At 35.5% G+C, this 26,093-nt stretch overlaps 1 protein-coding gene across 4 annotated transcripts; it reads left to right on the top strand.

Annotated features, from left to right (window-relative positions):
- LOC105317516 (serine-protein kinase ATM) lies at window positions 1-26,043 on the top strand. 4 transcript variants are annotated; one of them, XM_034482649.2, is made up of 58 exons: window positions 1-124; window positions 226-315; window positions 1,196-1,324; window positions 1,855-1,999; window positions 2,311-2,475; window positions 3,403-3,568; window positions 3,727-3,889; window positions 3,981-4,085; window positions 4,702-4,778; window positions 4,892-4,952; window positions 5,114-5,370; window positions 5,809-5,928; window positions 6,266-7,223; window positions 7,479-7,659; window positions 7,837-8,051; window positions 8,469-8,551; window positions 8,893-9,051; window positions 9,259-9,331; window positions 9,470-9,615; window positions 9,964-10,060; window positions 10,319-10,489; window positions 10,919-11,079; window positions 11,246-11,495; window positions 11,812-11,918; window positions 12,252-12,375; window positions 13,418-13,632; window positions 13,734-13,830; window positions 14,023-14,100; window positions 14,246-14,404; window positions 14,516-14,648; window positions 14,868-15,093; window positions 15,214-15,343; window positions 15,485-15,679; window positions 15,836-15,980; window positions 16,111-16,201; window positions 16,340-16,474; window positions 17,187-17,399; window positions 17,488-17,590; window positions 17,699-17,838; window positions 17,943-18,047; window positions 18,341-18,460; window positions 18,625-18,832; window positions 19,608-19,766; window positions 19,930-20,052; window positions 20,288-20,496; window positions 20,631-20,841; window positions 20,953-21,072; window positions 21,385-21,540; window positions 21,985-22,129; window positions 22,489-22,571; window positions 22,727-22,867; window positions 23,034-23,150; window positions 23,484-23,642; window positions 23,792-23,957; window positions 24,051-24,137; window positions 24,250-24,364; window positions 25,401-25,609; window positions 25,799-26,043. In XM_034482649.2, exons 2-58 carry the CDS (start codon window positions 247-249, stop codon window positions 25,978-25,980), a joined length of 9,057 nt encoding a protein of 3,018 aa, XP_034338540.2. In that variant the 5' UTR covers window positions 1-124; window positions 226-246; the 3' UTR covers window positions 25,981-26,043. The 4 variants fall into 4 exon arrangements, with proteins under 4 accessions (XP_034338540.2, XP_034338539.2, XP_034338538.2 ...); XM_034482648.2 differs by having other exon boundaries at window positions 7,473-7,659; window positions 16,114-16,201; XM_034482647.2 differs by having other exon boundaries at window positions 7,473-7,659.
- Window positions 26,044-26,093: the final 50 nt, after the last annotated feature.

The raw sequence follows: 26,093 nt of genomic DNA, 5'->3' as shown, positions 1-26,093 counted from the left end.
CGCTTTGAAAAATGTGCCGTTTGGCGCGGCAGACGAAGCAGCAGAAGTAATATACACACCTCGTGTAATTTTGATAAAAGCGATGAATATCATGATTATTAAGAAGAGGGAATGTGTGTTTTAGGTATGTCAGTTAAAGCATGAATAATTCGATCATAACGTAATTTTGTAAAAGTTAAGAAGTAATTGAAATTTGACATTTGTATGGGTGGATATGTTTTGCAGGAGGTGAACATCAAATCAAACATGGACTATTTGTCAGACGTAATTGTGTATTGCCGTGAGCTCTCCAGCGAGAAAGCCACAGAAAGGAAGGTAAAAATCACATGACACTACTCAAACTAGAGGGACTGTATTTCTTTAGTACGTACACTTAAACAGATAACCCTATTAAACAGTAAGCAGAACCCAACCAAAGCCCGGGTCTGCTTTCTGTGTTGCTCAGCGTCTGCTTCAGGTCTGCTTGGGTGGACCCAGAGCCAACCCCAAGCAGTCCCCAGGTTGACCCATAGCAGACACAGAGCGGACACAGAGCAGACCCTGATTTCAGAAGCAGACCCTAAAAGTGAACGTGGGGTCTGGTCTAACTACTAAAACTGTCAATCATGACAATCGACAAAACGCTTTGACCAATCAGAGCCCCAACCAATCAGATCTCTTGTTGAGAACTCTTTTGTAATCAAATCATCATGCAGGTAAATGAATTATTCAATTTACATACTACACTTTGTCATTAAAGTACAATCACAACTGAAAAATGACCAAATATCTCTACATGTGTTTTTGGAGTATACAAGGGGCAGTGCTTACTGGTGATCAGAAAAAAGGTGGGTCTGCTTCACACTTCAGTGCATAAAGCAGAGCCAAAAAGCTGACCCCAAGTAAACCCATAGCAGATCCCGAACAGACACAAATTTTAAAAAGCAGACCCCTGGCGGAAACCAAGCTAACCTGGGGTCAGCTTTTGGGGTCTGCTCTGGTGTTAGGTTGTGTCTGGTCAGTACTTTACTAGTACATGTATTGACAAAAGTACAGTATTAAAGTTAACAAATTGTAAGAGAGTTGATATTTTAGGGCAAGATTTGACTAATTTGTCTGAACATTGTTAATTGTCAGTTGTTACAACTTACAACCTATCTGAATAGGAAGTCTGTTGGATATTCTTTTTTATTATTAGAAATTGTTTATTTTGTAGAAAAGTTTAGAGAAGCTGAAAAACTTGTTGCATAAAAAGTCTGTGATTAACAGTTTGGACTACAACTCACAACATGGCCGTGAAAAGGTTAGAGAACGCAATGCTCTAACCTGGGATGACATCATAAGGGTATGTTAAAAGGTTGACAACTATTTTTATATGATGGGATTTGTCCATGTACATTTAAAATATGGTACGTCATAATAAATTTCATAAGACTTTGAAAAATTTCAAATAATTGATTTTAGGAATAAACACTAAGAGAAATTGGAAAGCCTGTAAGATAAGAATGAAATGAACTGATAATTAAATTTGAATATAGTTTTTTTTATTTTACTATTGAAATTTTTTGAAAAAGAAATCTGTTCAGTGTTCAGACTGACAAACTTCAGATGGTCGTCAGTCCAAATGACTGACAGCAGAAAAAAGATTTCAAGAACTTCGATAGTTCACTGTGTTTTAAGATTCTTATATTTTCATTTTATCTCTTTATGCATTGTGTCTCAGACTTTGTTTCAATTCTTTTGGACGCCAGAAAATGAAAACTTCAAAGACATGACATTTTCTGAATGTTGGTTGTTAAGAAATGCAAACAATAAATTAAAAAGCAAGGAGTAGAGACATAGTCATGTACAGTAATTAATTCTCTTTTTTTTTAGGAAGTCCATTCTTATGTCTACCTGGAGACACAGTTACTTCAGAAAGGGAAGGAACCACAGTCGGCAAATGCCAGATCCAGCAGAGAGAAGAAAAAGCAAGAGATTGGGGGAGTGTTTAAGTTTGTTGTCAAACAAGCAGAAAATAGTAAGCAGGACACAAGTGTCAGCAAAGATTTTTCTGCTCATAGATATTTGACTGTATTGTTTTTACGTAACACTTGTCTTTTCACTTATGTTAGAGCCTTTTAAATATTTCTATGAAATTGTCTGAAATGAATATAGATTAAAATATTGATTAATATCAGGGGCCTTCTATCTTTGTATATTTTTTAAATAATGCCTGTTCTGTGGTGAAATGTAAATAAAAGTTGTACATTTTTATAATAAATTCATGTATCAGTTAAAAATCTTGGAATCGGTCTTGTCATTTATACTCATTTATATATTTATTGACAGGGGGTCCAAGGCTGAGAGCTTCCCAACTGATCAGACAGATAACAGAGGTGCTGAGGGATGAGTTTATGCTGGTGGCCTATGGGTTAGACTACAGTAGTGTGCTGCTGAAAAATGTGCTCACTGTCAGAAAATACTGCTCCGAAATTGGGGAGAAGATGTGGCATGGTAAATTTTACTAAGGAAATAAGATCTTAGATATTTTGCTTACCTAAACCAGAGGTTTTAGTGAGGTTTATTGACATGAGTTTGTATGGCCTCTATTAGCATAGTTGTTGATGGTAGCTTTTCACACTGTCATCATTTCCTCTAGAACCACTAGATCAATTTCAACATAATTTGGCACTTAATTAGCATTTTTGGTGAAAAGCTTTCAAACTAGGAGAAATGAAGGGCCATGTCCTCTTTAAATAGGAAATTATGAGTACCGGTATGAAGGATGGGGTGTGTATAAAAATCATCATTTGTGTTTTTAGACACTTGCTAAATTGAACTTCCATGTTTATTATAGATTCAATGATACTCACATTACTTTGTATGTCTAACATGGAAATACATTGAAAATTTCCTAATGAAAATTACTTTATGTTAGATTTCCTTATTTAAATGCTAATTGCATGCTTAATTAAGAAATTTATGAGTGCTACATGTATATCATGTCTTGCTCTATTGTAACACCTGTTTGTTCATGTTTCTTTGCTTTAAAGACAAACAGTTTGGCATAGCTTAAGGACTCAATGCCAGGTAAATGTAGCTATTGTACTGAAAAATAGTAAATTGCCAACAACAACAACAGAGATACCCCTAAAATTCCCTGGCATGTAAAATATAGAAATCATTAAAAAGGCCAGGAAAATGTCAGATAGTTCGGACTAGATGTCCACATGATCTGTTAAGAAGTTATTTTTTAAAGACTGTAGAAGCACTTATGACAGGAAAACTCAAGCAAATGAATTTGCTAAGTAGCTTTTAATTAAAAACCATTGATTTTGACTTAAAGTTTTGTCAACAGAAGTGCTTTTGACTAAAAGTTCCTTGTTAAGAAACTTGCATTTTGAAAATTACTCAATTGAATTTATATCTTATTTATTGTAGACTTGATCACTCTGTTCTGCAAGTTGTTTGGGGACCCTGATTGTGGGTTGGATAAAATCTTGGTGTCCCGAATCATCCATTCCTTGATTTCTGCAGCAATGGTTAGATGTGATCTTAGGCCAAAGAAATTACTGGCTTTCTTCACAAATGTTTTCAAGGACATCAGGTAAAGGAATAATATTTTAATTTTAATTTAAGACTGTGTTCTTTGGTCGTGTTTCAATAATTATTTTATTATTATACATTACTATTGAATACTCCCAAGAAAAGCAATGTATGTGTTTGTAGATTTTTAAAAAATTATCTCCTGTACATGTATTTCAGAAATGAGAAGAGATTTGCTGTGATAGAACAGCTTATTAGTGCTGTTAACACCTTTGTGCTTTCTATAGCCCAGAATTCCAGGGCACAAGTTTGCAAATTTGGTGAGAGTATTTGTATAAACATGCTCTATCTGTGGGAAAATAGACCTTCCAACACGTTGAAGGTATGAATTTTAGAAATTTTAAGATTTTGGAATGTTTCTTTTGAAAAAAGAGTTTTTAATTTTTAAAAATTGATGGCTTTGTTTATCACAGGAGGAGATATTGGTGTTCCTCAGGACACAGATGGCAGCCCACCACCCAGGTGGAGTCAGGAGGGACAAGATCGGATCTTTCGCCCATGATTGGGATGATTGGCAGGTCAGTCTGTTACTGTAGGAGTGAGGGTCATAAGCATGTACAGTAAAATATGCTTATAACGAAGTTCCAGGACCGGGCGATGTTACTTCTTTATAAGTGAACTTAATATATCTGTCAATTTTACAAAATGTAATAAAACCACAGAGAATGAAAAGCACTTCGCTGTAAGCATCAATTCATTACAAGCGTGTTCACTATAACCGTGTTTTACTGTATATGTATTCATGTCCCATAAATTCATGGTAGCAGGATGCTTTGTCCCAGACATTTTGTTGGATATGTACATTACTTTTGTAAATCCTAGTTTAAACTTACGTGTATCTTTACCAGTATATAATTATTCAATTAAAAATGATTTTACTTTCGAATGTGTAAATTTATTATCTATTTGCATCCCCGGTAAAAAAAACCAAAATGAAAAAAAAGCTAAAACAAAGGTCTTTATATAACCAGAAACAAAAAACACATCAACTGTAAACTGCTGTAATTCATTGTTGATTTTACATTTTATGAAGTTGTGTACTGTGTATCCATCTATTGAACAAAGAAGCCTTTTAAATATTATTTGAGAAATGCAGAACAGATTAAAAAGCATGATTTGGTTGACTTATTTCAGAGCTTGTTAAGAAAACTGTATGAACTCTTCTACACAGACTTGCAACAACAGAACAACAGGACCAGGTTTTCAGCCAGGTGATTTATTTTGGAACATTAATATTTTGATTGATGAACAAATGCTGTTGTAAAAAAACAAAGATATAGTTGTATTTTGGATATATCAAATTTTTTCTTTCTTTATTTTGTAGCTCAAAAGATACAAATTTACCAGAAAATTATCTAGAACTCATAGTTGATATCTGCAATCAGGTATAAAGCATTGATATTTAAATTGTTGTCTTGATTCATTCATGACATGAAATTCAGATATTTTTTTAAAAACTTTTCTGTAATACAAGTAGTTGTGTAAGAACAGCCAAGAGAGGCTTATGCAAAGTACATGTATAATAAGAATAGTGTCTCTTTATCAGTTGTTTCTAGAGAATGTCAGTTCCATAGATGTGACCCAGATCTCCACACAGCAGGGGCCAGGGACCAAGAAGAGGCGGCTGGAATCCGGATGGTGCTATGTTCTGGAATTTCTATCTGATAGAGACCAACACCTGCAGATGATTCCTTGGATTCAACTCGTCACCCGATTCCTGGAGAAATACCCGAAGAATTTCCCACAAGAACAAGTTGCTCCTTACCTGGCAACCATTGCAAATCAGCTTGGAGATTTTAAGCGGTATAATTGGCTAGAATATTATCACTCATAGAAATATGTTTTCCTCTTTCAAATTGAACAGAAGATGGTATTTGACTCTATTCTGCAAAAAATGCTACTGAATTTGTTTTCTGAAATTAAAAAGAAGCCTTCTTAATTTAGACCATAAATGATACCGATGTTGAGTCTTCTAACATAGTGAACTGAAATGGGAAGAGTCATCAAAGTTATTTGTTAAAGCCAAATGAAGAAACCTTTTATTAATCTGTAAATGCTTCTATGAAGAGTTCTCTTTTTCTGTTCATTTGATGTAAATATGTATTTTGCATATATACAGTTATTTTTTCTATGAAGTAAAAATGGAAAAATTTGTTAAGTAGATAAATTCTGTTATGATTGATATTATTGATGAGGCACAATTTTAGATTTAATTGAATATTTTCTATTATTATTTTTAAGAGTGGAAGTGATTCGCCATTTAATGGATTGTGCCAGGTCTTTCATTAATGCATTGAAAATGTTTCCTGAAGTGTCAGAACATGGAGAGATTCTGAAAAAAATCAGTTTATCAGCATTAAGGTACTTGTGGTGTATTTACCATAGAGGTTTATTTTGAAGGTGTTGGATCTAATGAAAAGCAGTTTTTTGAAACATTCTTAATTACTAAACCTTAACTTTTTCAAGAGAGTAATTGCAAATTTGAAAGATAAGAAATGGGCAAGTGTGTCAAGACAAATTTTGGGATATGATTAGAAACAAAATAATTTGATTTGATGTTTATTTAATTTCCAATTTTTTCTCTTTATGTAATGGCCTTAAATGTTCTTTTTCTAGACACGTTATTTCATTTATTCATTAACATATACTTGAAAATCTTTTTCATAAGTCCTAACTTTTTGTCAACTTTATTTCCAAGGTGTGTGAGTGTTCATCAAGCAGAAGACAGTGCATACCATCTTCTCACCAGTATGGCACGACAACAGCTGGTGATTGAGCAGGAGTTGTGGAACCTCTTCCTCCCCAGTGTCACACGCCCCAGTAGTAGTGCAGTGCAGTTTCTAAACTCTTACCTGACACTGTACAAAATCCCAGAACACTACAGAAACCATCTGACATCACTTCTTGCCCAAAGCTTGGAGGGTGAGGAAAAAAATTACCCATTAAGAAAACAGTTACTGGACTGGGTGTTTCCGGAGAGAAGTCAGTGCTTGAACATTTCAGCAGGAATGGCCAGTGAGCAGAGAGCGGAGCCCTGGGAGATCAGTCATCTAGTGGTATTGCTGCTGCTGAAAAACCAAAGTGACGTGCTAAATCGTTGTTGTGATTTTGACAAGAATGCTGGTGGTAGTTACTACACAAATCTTGAACAGCTGTTTTTACAGTCTTCAAATGAATTTGAAATTGAAAAGGACATTTTAAAGGTGAAACCCATTAGCATGTGTTCAATTAATGTCAGTCTATTGAATGAACTTTATAAAAGTGTTTTACGTCTTTTTAAAGAAAAAACCACTAATCTTGATGAAGTGACAGACTGTGATTTGAACCATCTAGAATCTCTAAGTTGGTACATTTGTATGATTGGGAATTTTATTGTTTGGTCTCTGAGATACAAAGTCTTTCATGAAGGGGAATTGACAGAAGGAGAATGTGTGAAGTGTATGAAAGTGCTGCTCCGGAAGTTTGGAAGAAATGTGAAACTTGTTGCTGCCCAAGAAAACTGTTCCAGTTCTTTAAGAATCCTGACCAATCTCCAAAGAACATTTCTACCTGATGAGGAACTAGATTCAGAGGAAGAATACTCAGTTGCATTGAGACTGCGCTCTTTGGTTCCAGCATGTGTTATAGAGGAGTTTATGAACATTGTTGTGGAAAAGGTGTGTATTCAATTTCTTAAGAAATAGCCTACAGTACTGTAAAATTCTTTGTATTATAGACTTTGTGTTATGCATATGCCAGTAATTATGGACATTCATTACAAAATGGTATTTTATTGTGTAAGACGACATATACAGTATATTATGCTTTTATCTTCACAAGTAGCTAAACCAAATCAAAGATCTTTATATAATTGTTTGAAACTGTTGTTAATGATTGTTTATCATCTGGTCTTGCTTTTCTCCAAGAATAAGAAAGCAAATGGCAACCAATCGTTCGCAGCTGACAAATCCCACATAATTCATGGGGCAGATGATTTTGATGATTTTGACATGGAAGATAGTACACAGAACATTGAAGACCAGGATGATGATTTCATGGATGACGGCTTTGCTGAATCCCAGGGATCTGAGGCCACAGAAACACATGGACATGGTGTGTAGTACATTTTTTCTTTGTGGACAGTTTTGTCTCGGGCCTCAGGCCAAAAAAGAAAGGGTTTTGATTGCAAAGTTTCATCATTTGATTACAGATTCTGAAGATTTACACAGATAAGCAACTATGAAAATTGTTGGTATAGAGTAAACACTAAACTTCCTTTCTTACATGTAGCTCTGAAATCCATTTTGGACGAAAGTCAGTTTACTGAAAAACAAAAGCTGCATTTGGAAATTGTGAGGACTTTGTGTTTCTGGTGTGGTTTTGACAGTCCGGATGTAAAAAGGAAAGCTGGTATTGAAATGGATGTGGACCAGTCATTCATCAAATCAAAACTTGTCAAAACTCTGGAATCCATTGAATCTAACAAGTCTTTTGATTTATTAAAAGTAAGTTTGGTCACAACATTTTTTGGTTTTAAAGCACATACAGTGTATTGAAATTGAAAAATACTGAATTCATAGTCACTACTATAATTCACTCTCATTAAGACACATTGAAAACAAAATGTTACATAAATATTCTTTTATCTTTATGTGTTATACTGATTACACATGGAAGTTTTGTTTCTACTTGATGACATAAAGAATGGGCATTGATGTGAGCTTCCAAATGTATCAATTCTTTAGAGTACTTATTAATATGAAGCCAAGGTCTGAAACAAGTTGAAGGCTGACTACTGTAGTTGAGAGTCTGAAGGGTGACACATCCACAGTAATAGTAGAAGCTGAACTCTTGCGAGACGTGTTGTGTTTTATAATTTGCTGATTAATGCTTACAAATGTATATTTGTACATATATTTCAGTTAAAATTGGTTATCAAGGTGTTAACTTCATCATATCAGCATGTATCTGAAGAAAACCTCAGCGCCATGATAACAGCTTTAAGGTAAATTGCATGTAGTACTATGTTCTAGATTCCTAATTTTACGCGAGTATTTGATTTCAATAGTCTATGGTTTCCTATTAATTCACGAGAATAAAAAATAACAAAGGCCAAACTTTTGTTGTTCTTTCATTGAGAAAACAACTGCAAAAATATTGGGGTGATATTTTAAAATTTACAAGGAATGCTCTTCTCACAATGTTACATGGTTAATAATTCCTCAAGTTTGATTTGAAATTTATAAATTATACAGGAATTATGAATCCACTCAAAGATATGCTTGTTATCTTAGTTACTTTCTGTCTCATATAAAGTGGTGAGGAATGTGTTGTATTTGTTGTTAGGGTTGTGGCCAAGGCCCAGAGACAGGACCAGGAGGTGTGTGCTCTCTGTCTGGAGTCGCTATGTCACCTGGTGCCCTTCCTAAAGTCCGAGGACGACATGGTCACTCGGTGTGTCTCCGAGAGTCGCAACGATGCCCTCATACTGCTTTCAGCATTTCTGTGAGTAGCAGCCAGAGTTTGATAGAAAATTATTTATTTTTCAAACACGCTCAAATATACATGCACATGTATTAACAATTGTTTCCTCTTTAAAGTCAAAGAGGCTCATGTTTATATTACCGTAATTTAAATCAGGTACATATAGTATTTTTACATGTATCTAAAGTTCTTATGATTCAAATCATGTGAAATATGTATTTATTTCAGAAATTTACCTTTTGACAAGTGTCCTGAGAAGATGAGGCTTGAAATGGCTAAATGCATGGTCCAGTTTCTAAAAGTAATGTGGTCAATACCATATTAGTTTTACTCTTAGAAAGAATGATACATGTAAACAATTGAGAATACACTGTATGTACATTGAAGTACATGTATGTACATGTATGCACTGAGCATGTCAATTTTTATCTTGTATCAGGCAGACCCAGAACAGAATTGGGCAAAAGTGTCCATGAAAGGAGATGATGGTACAACAGAAAAGGTTCCTGTGGCTAATGAATTCATAAAGTACCTAGGGGACCTCAGTCATGCTGTCAGAATGTATTGTGCAAAGGCTGTACAAGGGTAATCATTACACATTTTGATGTTTTCATATTGGTGATACTTATCAAACAATTTACCAACAGGCAGCACTAGTTTCTACTGGATCATTTCGAAAATATTGTTAACTTGATGAGCTTTCATTTTCCTTTAATATTTACATTATGTAAAAGAAAATGATTGAAGAAATACAATTTTTGTATATGCATAAATTGTGAATAAGAAATGAAAACAAAGATACTGTAAATGTTATTTCAATGTAAATTCCAGTTCATGATTTTTCAAAATAAATCAGAAGTTGATAATTAGAAAATAATAAAAAACTTTAAGAGGCACGTGTTATTTTTTGTTTGTTTCTATGTTTTTTTGTAGGCTGTTTATGTGTAACAATGTTCCCTGTGACAGGCTCACCCAGGACCAGTGCTTTGATACCATCTACAGTGAGATCATGGATTTACTCAACTTGCAGGTTTGATGTGTTGTGTTTATGTAAATGATCTAAGGTAACATGCAATTTGATCCTTTTGGCGATGTACAATTGTAGATGCAATCATTGAGATAACTGTTTGAAACTAAGGAAAAAACTGTGTTCTCTTTGACTTTCAGAAGTTATTAGGAACTAGAATCAAATGTTAGAAATGTTGAACACATTTCTTACTAATGAAAAAAAATCTTTTGAAAACTTTTCCATTGATATATCTGATAAACTAGTGCATATTTTCTTCAGGACAACTTGTCAGCCGAGAGAGCTTTGGATGAGAGGAACAATCGAGTAGGCTCTGCTCTGACATGCCTGGCTTACATTGTGTGTGCCAGTCCAGTGTGTGAGAAAAAGGCCTTGTTTGCTTTCTGTCAGTTGACCAAAGCAAGGAATGTGGAAACTGAAAAAATCAAAATGGTAAACATTCTTGATTTGTTTTGAATCTCATGATATTTGATATGCTTTATTTAGATGGTTGATATTAATTAAAATTTAGAATATGAGTTAATTTATCAGTTTTGTATGTAGTCAACATGAAGGCCACCATCAGAAACCTCGGGTTACACTTACCAGTTCTGGCCTTGAGCAAATACATATATTTCCAATTTTTTCTAAAAAGTTCATGCTTGCAAGAATTAAATGTTTTCATTATATTATCCCTCTTTTCATCCATGTACTTTAAAACTGAAAGGGTTATCCTTTCTCATTTGTAGATTGAAAATTATAAAGTATTTATAAAAGATAAAAATAGGAGAGAATTTTTCTGCTACATGTAATAGTAGGCAGGCAAATGGAAATGTTTTCCACCATGCATGAAGGCTCGATACAGTGTACTTGATGTTTCAGATTCTACATAAATTGGCCAAGGTTCAAGGCTTTGAGAATGAGAAGAGTTACATACAGACTTATCTCCCTTATCTGATCCACCAGTGGCTCTGTCTTCAATACAGTATGGAGGATTTCCCCTTCCAATTAGCTTTCTGTGATTCTAAACACAGTTTTTACAGGTTAATATCATTTTACATTTGTAAACTTCACACTAAATATGTGGTTGTTAAATGAACTTTAGTTCCTATATGTCTGTAATTTTCAACTCATTTATTTATTCAATGATTACAGTGATAAGTAATATCATATCAGAAAAAATAAAAAAACACTTTTAAATCCTTTCAGAGAGCACTATGAGATTTTGATAACAGAACTGGTCATGTTTAAACACATTGACACATCTAAGAGTGTGGCTGCTAGCCTTGACAGAGACTGGTTGGAGGTGCTGAAGCTGTGTATTCCAAAGATCGTGGTGTTCATCCTGCCACAGTTTGCTGCTTCCAGGAGTGGTGAGACCTCTAACGATCAGGTCAAGAAGAGAACCGCTCATGCCACCGCCTGTTATGATCTGCTAGCTGAGCAAGCCACAAAGGAGGTGACTGCCTTATTCATTTTTTTTTTTTAATGTTAGCTACATGTATAAAGAGGGAATGAAGTTTATTGAATTGTTTTAACATCATATAACAAACAATCATCATATAACAAACTATCAATTACATGTATAGCCCTATTCAGATTTTTGTCCTCTTTATACAAGTCATTAGACATTTAGTCATTTAGCAAGCTTGCATCTATAAATTTGTATTGTTTCAATGCAGCATATCTAGTTGTTAAAATTTAGTGTATTAAATTATTTATTGCAATGTTTTTACCTTTGGATAAGAAAAGTAATATTTGGAAGTAAATTTTAGGTGGTAGACAAGTGCATTGGGAGTAATTTGGATGTCATTGTTGTCAACATCTTGTTGTGTCTGTATGACCGAGAGGAGGATGAATTTATTAAAACACCGATCATCAGGTAATTAAAATGAAAAAATTCTTAAATCTGTAGGGGATAATGAAAGTTAATAACCCCAGATCTTTAAAGCAGTGTGCTTGTACCATGTACATGTATATCTACCTGGTAATATGTAATGTAGGAAGATTTGCTGACATTTGTATTTACCTGTCTTTATTTTGCCTATGAATTTTCTGTTGTCATAACTTTTCTTGTAGCCATACATCAAATTGGAAATATAATGGCAATTTGATATATATAATAAAGATAAGATTCATAGGGCATGTATTTTCAATCAGTGAGCCTAAAAATTTTTGTTTGATAAAAGATTTTCTTAATATAATGTGATTGTAGAAACCTTGACCCAGAGCCAAACCCACCCTGCTATAATTTGTACCAGACCCAGACAACCCTGGATTATCTGACCAGTAGTTTCTCAGGAAACAAGTCTCTGGTAGAGGTCCTGTCCAAAACACCGGTAAAGTCTCAAAATACATTATTTTGAAAAAAGATACTGCAAAGTATGAAACCATTTCAGATTTGTTGTTAGCCTGCAGTATCCTTTTTTATTTCTCTTATGTTTTTTTATGCATATAACCGTAACTTTTTTTTATTATTAATTTCTATAAATGTTTATTACATATACTTGTTCTATCAACTTAGGTATTATTAATGCCTTTAGAAAAATGAACATTTTTTTTAAGGAGGCCGATTTGGGTTTTTTTGCGGAAAAACTACAATAGCAAAACTCTTTATTTTTTAACCATATGTAATTGAAACCAACTCTAGTTTATATGCGAAGGTTCATGAAAATCGACCGTCTGGTTCTTTTTAGGGACCATCTCAAAATAGAAGTACATTTACTATAGGAATGTATAGGAAACTGTCATTTTCCGCACATCAAAACAGTTTTTAAAAATACTACAATAGCTTTTTTTCTCAAATTATTAAATATGATAAGTAATATCATTTCCTACCTTATATGTAAAAAACACAAAATTCTACCGTCTGGTTTTTAGTGGGGGCCATCTCAAAATATTAAAATGCACCAAATTTTGCTATATATTTGGATTATCACAAATGGTGATTGGTATAATGGATTCATTCCAAAAATGAGGAAAATATCCTCGAGGATAGCATCATTCTGTATATAAAATTTCAACAGCGTACAATTTTTACTTTTTCTTTTATGTTATTTCTTATAACGTACTCCTACAAAGCTTCATTTTATCACAACGTCATAAAAGCGCAATGGCAATGCTCCCCTACCGCACAACGTAAAAATCATGTTAAAAATAAAAATTTCCTTTAAAAATCTAAATATTTTTATCTGTATTTTGTTTATTGTGTTCAATTTTATAAATGATATTGAAAAAAATTCATAAGAAGTATAAAACAACTGTATTATATTAAAATGCGCAAAAACATGCGCAATGCAAACTAAAGTCGGCCTCCTTAAATAGAGAATTCTGAACTGTTTTATGTATCTCCAAAAATGTGTTCTATTTTTTGTTTTGCAGGATTCCCTACAGAAGATCCTAGAGCAGCTCTCCCTGAGGCTGTTCACGGATCACCGACTCCATGAGAAACGGCGGGTGCTACTGATGTACCGCCTCATCTGTAGGAGGATGCTGAGGGACCTGGAGGGGGGACTGGGGGGAGGCTTTGTGTTCATACTGAGGGAAATCATTCACCGCTTGGTCTATCTCCTACAGGAAATGAAGGAACAGGAAGGGTACTTATATATAAATTTATACCAGTATATCAATTCTACTGCATGTCTATATGTCTTTAAAAATTGTAATCATTGTAATTTCCTTTTTGTTTGTTTTTTAGAATAAGGAATGAAGATAGGCATGCTAACAACATCAGCTGTATGGCATTAGAACTCTTGCACGATGTTCTGAAGACAGCCATTTTAATTAATTCCAAGGTAAATGTGGCCATACTTGTACTTGTCTTCCTGCTATCAGAAAAGCATTCTTGTTACATAAACTGGTATTGGTCTATGGGAAAATTAATGATCAACTGGAGGTCCCTGATATACATGTAGGAACAAAATATATTTGCTACATGTAATTCACTGTGCATGCATGTTTTACCGGTACATTTATTATTATTACAGGAGGTAGAAAAGTATTTGAAGTTTATCATAAGCAGTTTGGTTCCCTTCACAAAATTATCTCCTTTGCTTTGTGAGCAGGTATGTAAGCTGTCCTTGAAATAAAAGTTATTGAAGCTCAAATCATAAAATTCCTTTACTGTGCATGATTGTACATGTCTATCAGAAAGTCTGTGTCCTTATTCTTGTTAAACATGTCTGTTTATTAAACTTCTACATTCACAAGGTAAAAAATCTGCTCAGAATGCTGATCATTGACAATAAGAGGGGTTTGAAATCAGCCATAGCACTCCTAGATCCCTTTCCAGACAGAGAGGAGTTTCAGGAATTTACTGCAGTGTATCAAGAAGTCCGCCTCGCCAACGGTCCCACTACTTTGTGCCAGGTACTACATGCTTGATATGAGCCACATTGTCTATAATTTTTAATGTGTTACATGTTCATGTGGGTTTCACAAAATATAAAACAGCAAATGGTTTCACGTCTTAATTCTTAGATCATATCCAATTATTTGAATGAGGATGAGAAAATACTCTCAATGGAGCATTCTAAAGAAGAACTACATTTCTTATCACAAGAGCTGGCCTCTAAAACAGATGAATTTTCTGATCTAATGGAATCTGAACAGGGTATTGTATTTTAGATTTCTTCTATTCATATTACAGCTCAAGACTGTGGATAAATCAAACATAAAATTAATACAAGCAAATAATCGATAGTAAACAAAAAAACTACATCTAAGTTGATGAATTTTCATTTCTAGTCCCAATGAAGAAGAGCGTGATTATGATACATGTATTTAGTTGAAGTGTGGGAGTGGCTTCTTAAGAAAATGGAATATGTTGTAGGCAAGCCAGGAGGATTATTGTCTGGTCTGGTGATGAAGCTGGTAAAGCACAGTCAAATGGTGAAGGACACCCAGGCTCTGAAGGCAATCGGTCGGTGTCTGGGGGTGGTCGGCCCTGTAGACCTGATGGTGCTGGCCCTGCCCAGCCACGACAGCCAGGCCGGGGGAGCCAAGCACAGACAGCTGCAGGTCATTGAACGTTTGGATCAGTATCTCATTGACCAAGAGTGAGTGTCAGCTTGACCATTAAGCTTGCTAGAAAAGAGAACTTTATATATGTATGTGATTATTTGGCACTAAGAACTTCTGAGATTAGAATTAATATTGAATTGATTTTGTTTTTGAAGTATGAAGACAGTGCAAGCTACATCCCTAGTGTTGAAGACGATGTTCAGCTCATCGTTAGGAAATGAATTGAGAACTCTAGATAAAGCAGACATCTTTCAGGGCTTACAACCATTTTTTCCTAAGAGAAAGGTAAAGGTTTGTTGTCACAAAAGGTCAATAATATTGATTTTCAATACATGTACCATAATTGTATATGTAATAAATTGTATTTGAATCTGAAGAAACGAAAATCATGAGTCTGTAAAAAGGTAACCTTTGATTATTTATTAGGGTAATGCTGTCAATGGAGAGATGCCCAAGACAAGCTATGAGGAGTTTGCAGGGGCCATTAACAAGGATAGCTTATGGTGGGACAGCACAGAGTCACACAATGCCTGGCTCGGTCAGCTGACCTCTGCCCTGTTGACCTCCGGAGCTGTAACCAACCCTTTGTTGTATTGTCTGAAACCTGTTTGTCTTCTGAAGGTGAGATCATTCACTGGTGTGTGCCTGTAGTCCTCAGAGTACCAGAATGTGTTGCAATTACATGTACATGTATATACTTCTCCATGTACTTCAGACCAGAGTACCAAAATGTGTTGCTATTACATGTACATGTATATACTTATCCATGTATTTCAGACCAAATTCTGTGAATTTCTTCTTCCTCAACTGATCCATGACATTCTGAGTTTGAACAATGCGGGTTATCAAGAAATCCTTTCAAGCCAGATTTCAAAGTTCTTTCTACAACACTGTCGTCTATCTCCTACAAAGTCACAACATGGTAAATAAGCATTCTATGCAATAAGTTCCATACTTGTATAGATATTGTATAAAGAATGATGATATGCAATGCATGAAGACTGAACAATTTCGCTGTTGAAGATTCCAATGCCAAGTCTTTTAATATTTAGGAGAATCGAGTATCTGCCTTAATAAAGAGTCCATCAGAACAATGCTTGGAGTGATAGATTACCTCAGACAGCAAACCAGAGCACAGCAAGGGTGGGTATCATCGGTATAGAAGTTTACATGAACATGCCACTTGTCAATCAAATTTTGTGAAGATTGTACAGTGATTCTGTATATTATGCTTCTGTGTTTATGAAACTAAAGATGTTTCCAAAACAAAATGTCTTTTAGAAGAAAGCCATTGACAGTGTGGGACAACAACTTCTGGTTGGATGTCAATTACCTCCACATAGCCAAAGCGGCCCTGTATTGTTCTGCCCACTTCTCTACAGTGCTGTACGCAGAGATCTGGTGCAACTGTCATAGGTGTGTATTGCTATCATTTGTTGGTATACTACATGTATAGTGATCATTGTTACTCTCAACTTATCCTGTCATCCTAAAAATAAGATGTATGTTTGTCAGTTTGCACCTTATCTTTCAAAACTAGAACATAAAGGACATTCATTAAAGGAAGCCATAATTTAGCAGTGGAAAAATAAATGTGTCAGGTTCAAGTATCAGATAACATGTGTTATAAAGAGGAACACTCAAACATGATATCTGATACTTGAACCTGACCCATTTATTTTTCCACTGCCAAATTATGGCTTCCTTTAATGAATGTCCTTTATTTTCTAGTATTGAAATGTAGTCTTCAAATATTAAACTGATACACATACAGTCAAAGTTAGTTATCTCTAACTAAATGGGGCTGTTGAAAAACTTCCAGATATCTGAGAATTCGAGATATCGAGGGTAAAATACTTAAAAAAAATAGGTGGTTGGGACTTAAAAATCACTTCGACATATCCATTGTATTCAAGATATCGGTGTTCGATATATCGACGTTCAACTGTACATGTATACATGTTGGATTCACACTCAACTAAAATCCTCAAATCCAACAAGGTCTATGATGATAGAAATATTATTTGTCAGTTATCGATAAATGTTTGAAGTTAGGTATATAGACATGTACAAAGATATGCACATATCAGATATTTTTAGCAACTAATTCTGGTTTCATCTTGGCTAGACAACAAGAGGAGACTCCTAAGAGATCTTCTAGATTGTATGAGTCTGTGAGCCAGAGCTTCACACAGGATTCTCAGGTCGACTCATTGAGCTCAGACTGTGAGGGAGTGTCCCTCAATGTGCAGGACATCCTTCTGGAGGCCTACAGACAGATCGGCGATCCAGACGGAGTGTATGGATGTGGAGCAGGAAGGCTGGCAGATCCAGTCTCCAGGTTTTTATATATATCTCTTCTTCTTCTCTCTTTCCTTTTCTCTTTAAATTACAGTCAATATTAGTTTATATCTCAATGTTTGTTTTAGAATAAGAATGTATGAGCATGAGGGTCAGTGGGAGAAGGCTGTCATTACATATGACATTGGACTCCAGCAGCATGCAGCAGAACAGGAAGTGGACCTGCTCAAGGTTGGTGTTTACTGGGTCTACTTGTATTCACCATCAGAGGGCTGATCGAATGTGATTGGAGTACTCTGTTTATCATTCTTAAGCTGGTCCGTTTTTGTTTTTACACAGGCACTGGATAGTTTTGGATCACATCATTTACTGGACAACTACCTGGAAAATTATCCAAAGTCAAAGACAGGAGAAATTAGGAACCTTGTCTTCATGTCTGCTATAAAAGTAGGAAAATGGGATCTGGCCATTGAAGAGAGGTACATGTACATATTGGATAAAAAGATTTATCTTTTAAATTCAACTTTGAAATGTATGTGCACATAATTTCATCTTTTATGAACTTATATCTATGTATTTGTAGCCCCTCTGGTAGTGAATGTAGATTCAGTGAAGCCATGTACAGATCCTTGAATTCATTAAAGGACTCCCAGTTTTCTATTGTTTCATCTTCTCTAGACATTGCAAGGTAAGAAGTTCACTGCAATAAATTCAACATTATCTTCCAAAATTGTGTAAAGTTCTGAGAAATTGTGAATAACAAACAAATGGGAATAAATAATGGGAATATAAACTTAAATGTTTTTCTCTAATAAAATTTATCAGTGTGATAGCATTTATCAACATAATTCTAAAAATTTATATCCAAAGTTGTAGTTAAGCTTTTTGATAAAGATTCCTTGTCTGCAAAGAATAAGAGGTACATATAAAGATAAATCAGTGATCCAATGATTACTTTGGTTGGACTTTATACATTAACAGAGAAGATGCCATCAGGAGATTACAAGAGGCCAGCATTGAGAGTTGCCGATGTCTGTACCCCATCCTATCAGATCTCAAGTGTGTCTCCCAGATAGAACAAGCACTCAGCACTCTCACCAGGTTAATACAGACATCAACATTATAACTGGGTTTTTTTTCATTTGATAAAAAGTCTTTGTTTTTCCTTTGTCAGGATTTTTTAAAAGTTAATACATGCTCCTAGTAAAGCAAATCTGAAATAGCAAAACTACCAGTAACATTCAGATATATCTTTCTACATGTAGCTCTGAGTCCAGATCTATAGAGGATATTTTGAAAGCATGGACCCAGGAGAAGTTGTTTTCCAATGACTTTGAGTATATAGAGCCCATCTACAACATTAGAGTGTCGGTCCTACAAGTGTTACACAATCAGACTGACAGTGTACAGACATGTATGCAGAGGGAGCTTCTAGAACTGTCCAGACTCGCAGTGCAGAATAACAGATACCTGGTATGTTCTCAAGATAATACGGGCCCTGCTCTTCAGGTGCTTTATACTGGTCATTCTGTCTCCCTATCTATCTTTCTGTCCTATTTCATTTGCTCTGACCATAGTTCCATTTCCTTTGGTCAAGTTTGGCTCAAACTTCATCCATATAATGACAATAGGCAGTGATCTTGAAAACTTTCCTAGATCAAAGTGCAAGGTAAAAAAAAACTTCTTGGGGTAAAATCCTTGTCTAGAGAAGATTTTCTAACCTTTAACCTACTCAGGCTCACCTACAGAATGTCTATCAATATAAGATGGGCTGTGACTCGAACCTTTCTAATAAACCCGTAAATTCTTTTTTTATGGCATATTTTCTCTCCCTTTTGGCAAAGTCAGGACATTGATATCACCTGGAGTGCCTGCATTTGGTTAGAGGATGTGCAGAGATCTTGAAGCAGAGTATCTAATATTCAAAAACGGCAAAAACGAAAACAAACTATGCAATTCATTGTTCCCTTTTCACAATGTCAAATCTTTTATTAATACAAAATGGAGGTCCACAAAATTAGCCCTGTAGAACTCTCAGAAAAAAAGACGAGTGGGCTGTAGGTCACCATCACCATCCCAATGATGTCTAGTTACTATTTATTGTACATGTTAGAAGAAAAATAAAGTTGAAACTTGTATACATGTATACATGTAGATGCAATTGTTTATGCTATTTTTATATTCATTGAAAAAAAAATACATGGTATAAAAGTATCGGCATGGAAATAATTCACTGGTGACATTTCAGGTTGCAGAAAGAGTTGTGAGCAAGTTAAAATCTTTGGAAACCTCAGACTTTAATCTGCAAGTTGATAAACTCACTGAGGAAGCAAACCTTTTCTGGGCTAGAGGAGAACAAAATATTGCCAAACACATGATGAAAAAGCTGCTGAAAATGTTGGAGCAAGTGAGTTAATACAAAATTAGTTTGTTTCTGTACACATCCAAATCGCCCATATTGTCGGTGGTAAACACTATATTAGTGTATATGTATGATAGAGTAGAATGCAGGCTGTTGTTTAATGCCTACATAAGATTTGTTGTCTTATTGATCTTTCTGTGTGATTTAGAAGCAGGAGAGTAACATTGAGGCAGCCAAGCTTTACCCCAGAGTGCTCAGTATGTTTGGAAACTGGCTGGCAGAGACTCACTCAGAAAACCCCAACATCATTATGGAAGACTATCTAGAAAAGGTAACAGGAACCATCAATATTGGGGACTAACATAATTTTCTAATATAAATTTAAGGTCACAACATAAATAAAAACACTAAATTCCAATTAACATGCATTTTTTAAATATAAAAAAACTAGTTGACATGTATTGTTTATAGAAATATAAAAGCTGAGACTATAAATGATTATGCATGACTGTGTCTCATGCCAAGCTGTAAAATACCTGAGTGATGACAATTGTGTTCACCTTCAGACAGTCACACTGTTGGAAAGCTTGGAGGAGGAAGGGGACATAATCCTGGATGCCCATCTCTCTCTGGCACGGTTTGCTGATGGGCAGTATCAGCATATTGTCAACTACATGAAGTCCAGTACATTTGAAGCCAAGCAAAACCTCATGTTGAAGGCCAAGAGAGAAATGATTCGAATGCAGCAGCTGGGAAAAGAGGAACTGGATAAAGAGTAATGTTTCATTTTCTGAATTTTATTTCATGCACAGTTCATAGGAATCCCAGAAGTATTGTTGAATTTCTTTGTTGTTAGGTGAAATCATTGAATTATTTTGTTGCTAATCCACAACCATTTGTGCCTTCCAGTCGTTATTTCAGAACCCTCAGTAAACAGAGTGAAATAGATCAGTCTGAACTGGATGCTATGGGGGAGGACAGAGAAAGGTACCTGACGCAGGCTGTACAGAACTACATCAAATGCCTCAAGCATGGAGACAAACACGACATCCGTCTATTCCGCCTCGTCTCCCTATGGTTCAGCAATCCCACATCAGCTGACATCAGTGGATTAATTATGGTAAAAAAAACCAAAAGTCTTGCAAAATATCATTCAGAGAATGTACATGTAGTAAAAGATACATTATCAAATACATGTTCGGGTATCTGTACCATTTTTTCCCCATTTCAGATAAATATAGAGAATATTAAGTCGTACAAATTCCTGAGCCTGATTTATCAACTGTGTGCCAGAATGGACACCAATCCTCCTGCTGATCAAACCCCCTCCCTACAGAAAGCACTGACCAAGGTAAGGACTGGACTGGGGCTTACAGGCTATGTTGTATTACAGAAAAAAAGATATAGTAACTTGGGATTGAAAATATCAAAATTTATGCATTTATGGAGTATAATTCACATTCAAGCAAATACATAAAGCATAAGAATAAATATTGCATCTGTTTTGATTTGAAAGACAAAGCAATATTTTTTTATCATATTTTGTAGACAGATGGTACATGTATAATATACTATGATTTTTTAAAGTTTTTGCACACTATTAAAATAATATTGCAAGTTTGTAAATTCATAAGTCACAACACTCTAATTCTGGATAATTTAGATTATTCATCGGACAGCTGTAGATCATCCCCATCATGCCTTGTTCTGTATTTTTGCCTTGGCCAATGCCAAACGAGACTCAGAACTGTTAAGGAAGAGCACAGCCAGTAAAAGTCGGCTCACTAAGGGTGGCCAGGGCAACCAGTCCGAAAACGAGGTCAGTGGACCGGTGTCACATACAGTGTGTCAACCGTTGGAGTCAGTGTAGATAGTGAATCTTATAACACTGTGAGTAGTGGTAAACTTGACAGGATGAAGCTGTACCAATCAGTCACCTTCCCAGACCTGTCAGTTAACATTCAGTTGTATGAATGACTGAGCTTCATTCTGTGCTTCGAACAGATTTAATGTAGTTGATACAACAATAGAGTGGACTATTTTTGTGATTGGATTTTAACAAATGTACACATATCTATCACCCTGTATACATGAATATGAGGAACATACTGGTAGATAACATCAGTATAAATTTCAGTAGTCTTGCATACATATAGTTGTATATGAGGAACATAGATAACACCAGTATAAATTCTAGTAAAGAAAAATGTCAATCATAGTTGATCTGTTCTAGATTTTTTCCTTCTTTTACATTTTGTAACAGGGGAGGATAGAGGCGGCTAAGACCCTGATTAATCAGCTGAAGAAGGAGCGCGGCATTAGTGGCCTAGTCAACAACATGGAGACCCTGTGTGATGCCTACATACAGCTGGCCAACTACAACGTGTCTCAGTTCAGGAACGAGACAAGTGAGTCCATCATAAACAGTTCATGATCTCCATACAGTACAGTACATGATGTGTGAAGAAAATATTCGCAGATAATATGTCAAAATTTACTGGCATTAGATAAAGTATACATCTGGAGAAAGAATTTATGAAGTAGGAATTGCTAGTAGTGTTTCCTCTTCAAAAACTGTCCTTTACAAATTTTCTTTGTATCTTTATACATGTACATTTTTGTATTCATTTCTAAACACAGATCCCGTCAAGATGTTCACAATCTTAATGGTGACTACATGTTTTCATTCATACATGTATTCCAGATATTTTTATGCTGTATGGTTTGTTTAACTTTGATCAATGTGTACCATAATCCAATTTTACAGAGCCTATAAATTTGGATAAAAGACTTTGGATTATGCAGCTAAAGGAAACAGAAAACATTGCTGTCCCTACTGACAATTTCCCAGTAAGTTACTACCCAGTAGTTTCATGTACATGTAGTTCAACTTTCCATTACCATCACATTCTATCAACATAACAGATTACCTCAGTATGTAGGTATACATGTAGATACATAATACTAAATGGCGCTCTGTAACATGTATGTATTTGACTTTGCAGATTGACCCATCAGGAGACTATAAATCCATTGTGACACTAAAAGGATTTGAATCAACATTTAAACTGGCTGGAGGGATCAATTTGCCCAAAATTCTTACCTGTTTGGGATCAGATGGAAGGAAGCGTAGGCAGCTGGTGAAGGTACTGTCACACAATATACATGTACATGTACACTAACAATGGCATATTGTATAGAACATGTAGTAAGTACCTGCACATGACAATTGAAATTCTTTTATGGATACAGAGTTTGATGAAATTATTTCATTTTATTTTACACTATGGTAATTATTATTGTGATTTATAGGGGAAAGATGATTTACGACAAGACGCTATCATGCAACAGGTGTTTGAAATGTTGAATACCTTGCTTCACAAAAATCCAGGCACCAAGAAAAGAAATTTGTCAGTAAGACAGTACAAGGTATGATTATATTATATTTTATCCTCTATAAGTGATCCCATTGTCCCAGTGTAGTGGGTTATCTACATGTACAGCTACATGTGACAGACTGTGTATGACTTGTCCCTTTAGGTGATCCCATTGTCCCAGTGTAGTGGGTTATATACAGCTACATGTGACAGACTGTGTATGACTTGTCCCTTTAGGTGATCCCATTGTCCCAGTGTAGTGGGTTATATACAGCTACATGTGACAGACTGTGTATGACTTGTCCCTTTAGGTGATCCCATTGTCCCAGTGTAGTGGGTTATATACAGCTACATGTGACAGACTGTGAATGACTTGTCCCTTTAGGTGATCCCATTGTCCCAGTGTAGTGGGGTCCTGGAGTGGTGCGAGGGAACACTGCCTATTGGGATGTACCTCATTGGAGAAAAAGATGAAGCATCGGGAGCCCACAAAAGATTCAGACCGCAGGACATCACAGCCCGTGCCTGTCGGGACAAGATGGTTGTAAGTACCACTCTACAGAGACTTCTATCCAAGTGGAAATTTTCCATTACCACAGTACATTGTATAATCTATGAACTGGTGACAGAATGATAACTAGTTTTATGTTGCTGTATTTTGAACTTGCACTTATATGTACATTGTATTTACAGGAAACAGCACGAAAACCATTAAAAGACAAACTTAAGAACTTTCTGGAAGTTTGTTCTAAGTTTCAGCCAGTAATGAGATATTTCTTTATGGAGAATTTTTCACAGCCCTCTGTGTGGTTTGAACGTCGACTGGCTTACACCAAGAGTGTATCCACCACTTCTATTGGTACAGTAAATCATGTTAATGAGATACATTACTATACCAGTGATTACTGCTCCGTACAGTATATACATGTAATAGTTATCTGTTTTGTTACAGTGGGATACATTCTGGGCCTGGGAGACCGACATATACAGAACATTTTGATTGACACAAATACGGCTGAACTAGTTCATATAGATTTGGGTATGTTAGATGCTTTTATTCAACTGATGCCTAAAGTCCTGTAGATTGAATTATGCTGTTTAAAATGTGTTACATTTAAAAAATGAAATTGTCCTCAATATTTGTTCAATAGGAATTGCTTTTGAGCAAGGAAGAATCTTGCCCACCCCAGAGACTGTTCCATTCCGGCTGACAAGGGATGTAATTGATGGAATGGGGGTCAGCGGAGTAGAAGGGACATTTAGAAGGTACATGTAAATTTTATGACATTTATACCACATTTACTGTAGTTAATAACACTGTTGAATGCTTTGCCATGAGAAATAGAAAAGATTCAGTTGTTTTGGTTATGCAGTTTTCATAAACTTTCAAAAGTTGGTAAGACCAAAAAAATTAATGATTTGTGTCTAAGGCACTGCTGGTTCAGTAAAATAGTCCCCGTATCAAACTTTTTAGTTGTTGTTTAAAAAAGTAAACAAAAAACAAAACGGCATCAAAGTTACCAAATAGTCGCACAGAGAGATATTTCACTTTTGTCAAATCTTTTAAGATTGTTTTCAAATAAATTTAGCAAGGAAATTGATTTGTTTTCTTGTTCAGTACTTATTTTGAAGATAAGTACATGTACTGCATTTTTGGAAAAAACACATATTTTAAAGATAAGAACTGCATTTTTGGAATAAGAGAGAGAGAGAGAGAGAGAAGGGGGGAGAGAGAGAGAGAGAGAGAGAGGGAGAGAGAGAGAGATTGCCAGTCATAATCCTGCATAGTATGCACATCAAAAAAGCCTGGCTTTCAGTACATCAATACTTTGATTATATAAAGAACTGTGTGAAATAATATCAATTTTTTGTGTTAGGTCTTTAAATTCATATGAAAATTTGAATCCTTTTGGAGTAACATTTCTTTTTTCTATGTATTGTTTTAGCTCACCTGAGCTGAAGTGATCCTTTTAGGTCACTTTTTGTTAAGCATCCATCTGTAAAATTTCACATTGTTTACATTAGGGCCAATTATAATCCACAATGGTAGTATTTTCATAGGAATAAAAAGAGAAAACTCTCTGAAAATCTTCCTCACAAAAATAGAAACAACAAATGGGGCAAAATCTTTTCATACAAGATCTTCTCTATAAATCTTTACAAGTTTTAAAGATATTTTGTGTTCGATGGCATAAATAAAGCTGATTTGAGTTATGGCTATTTTTGTTCAGGTAAGCCATGTGGCCCCTTAGCGTATTGTTATCCAAATCTCATTAAATTACTTACGACCTTGCTGCTACAGGTGCTGTGAAAAAACAATGGAAGTGATGCATAATCACCAGGAGGCACTGCTGACCATTCTGGAGGTGCTACTGTACGACCCCCTCAACAACTGGACCATCTCCCCACAGAAAGCGGCAGCTCTCCAGGGCAGAAGGGACCGCATGGACACCGAGACATCCGAACTTAATGTCACCATGGACATTGATAATGCCAATACAAGTGCTCAAGGTGGGTCTACTTTTTCAGAAATAATTGTTACTACCGAGTAGAGTGAGTTATATTACCGGTAAAGAAAATTGGGATGGAGGGATTACTAGTAAATGTTGAAAATGTCTTCCATTAATAACACAAATAAATTGGATATCCTGCAAAAAAACTTGAATGCATGTACACAGGACGATTTTACTTTATTGACAGATTCACAGGAGAGTGTAAACAAACTTGCAGAGCGAGTGCTTCTCCGACTCCAGCAGAAGTTGCAGGGATACGAGGAGGGGGTTCAACTCAGCGTGACTGGTCAAGTCAACAACCTAATACAGGAGGCTCGCGACCCCAAAAATCTCTGTAAACTGTTCCCAGGCTGGCAGCCCTATATCTAGGCAGGCCACCCTCAAGGAAGCCTCTCTCAACAAGCTTGGACATTTAACTGTACAACCCCACCCCCGAGTGCCAAAATAAGTGGATAGATCAAAGGACCTGACCTAGCCATGAA

Source organism: Magallana gigas, chromosome 3 (assembly GCF_963853765.1).
Source record: "Magallana gigas chromosome 3, xbMagGiga1.1, whole genome shotgun sequence".
NCBI lineage: Eukaryota > Metazoa > Mollusca > Bivalvia > Ostreida > Ostreidae > Magallana > Magallana gigas.
This window is presented reverse-complemented; position numbering and strand designations above follow the sequence as displayed.

Coding starts and splice junctions, on each gene's coding strand:
- LOC105317516 (XM_034482647.2), top strand. CDS start 247: ATGGACTATTTGTCAGACGTAATTGTGTATTGCCGTGAGCTCTCCAGC. Junction 7,660..7,836: donor CACAGAAACACATGGACATG/GTGTGTAGTACA, acceptor TCTTACATGTAG/CTCTGAAATCCATTTTGGAC. Junction 20,497..20,630: donor AAAGAGGAACTGGATAAAGA/GTAATGTTTCAT, acceptor TGTGCCTTCCAG/TCGTTATTTCAGAACCCTCA.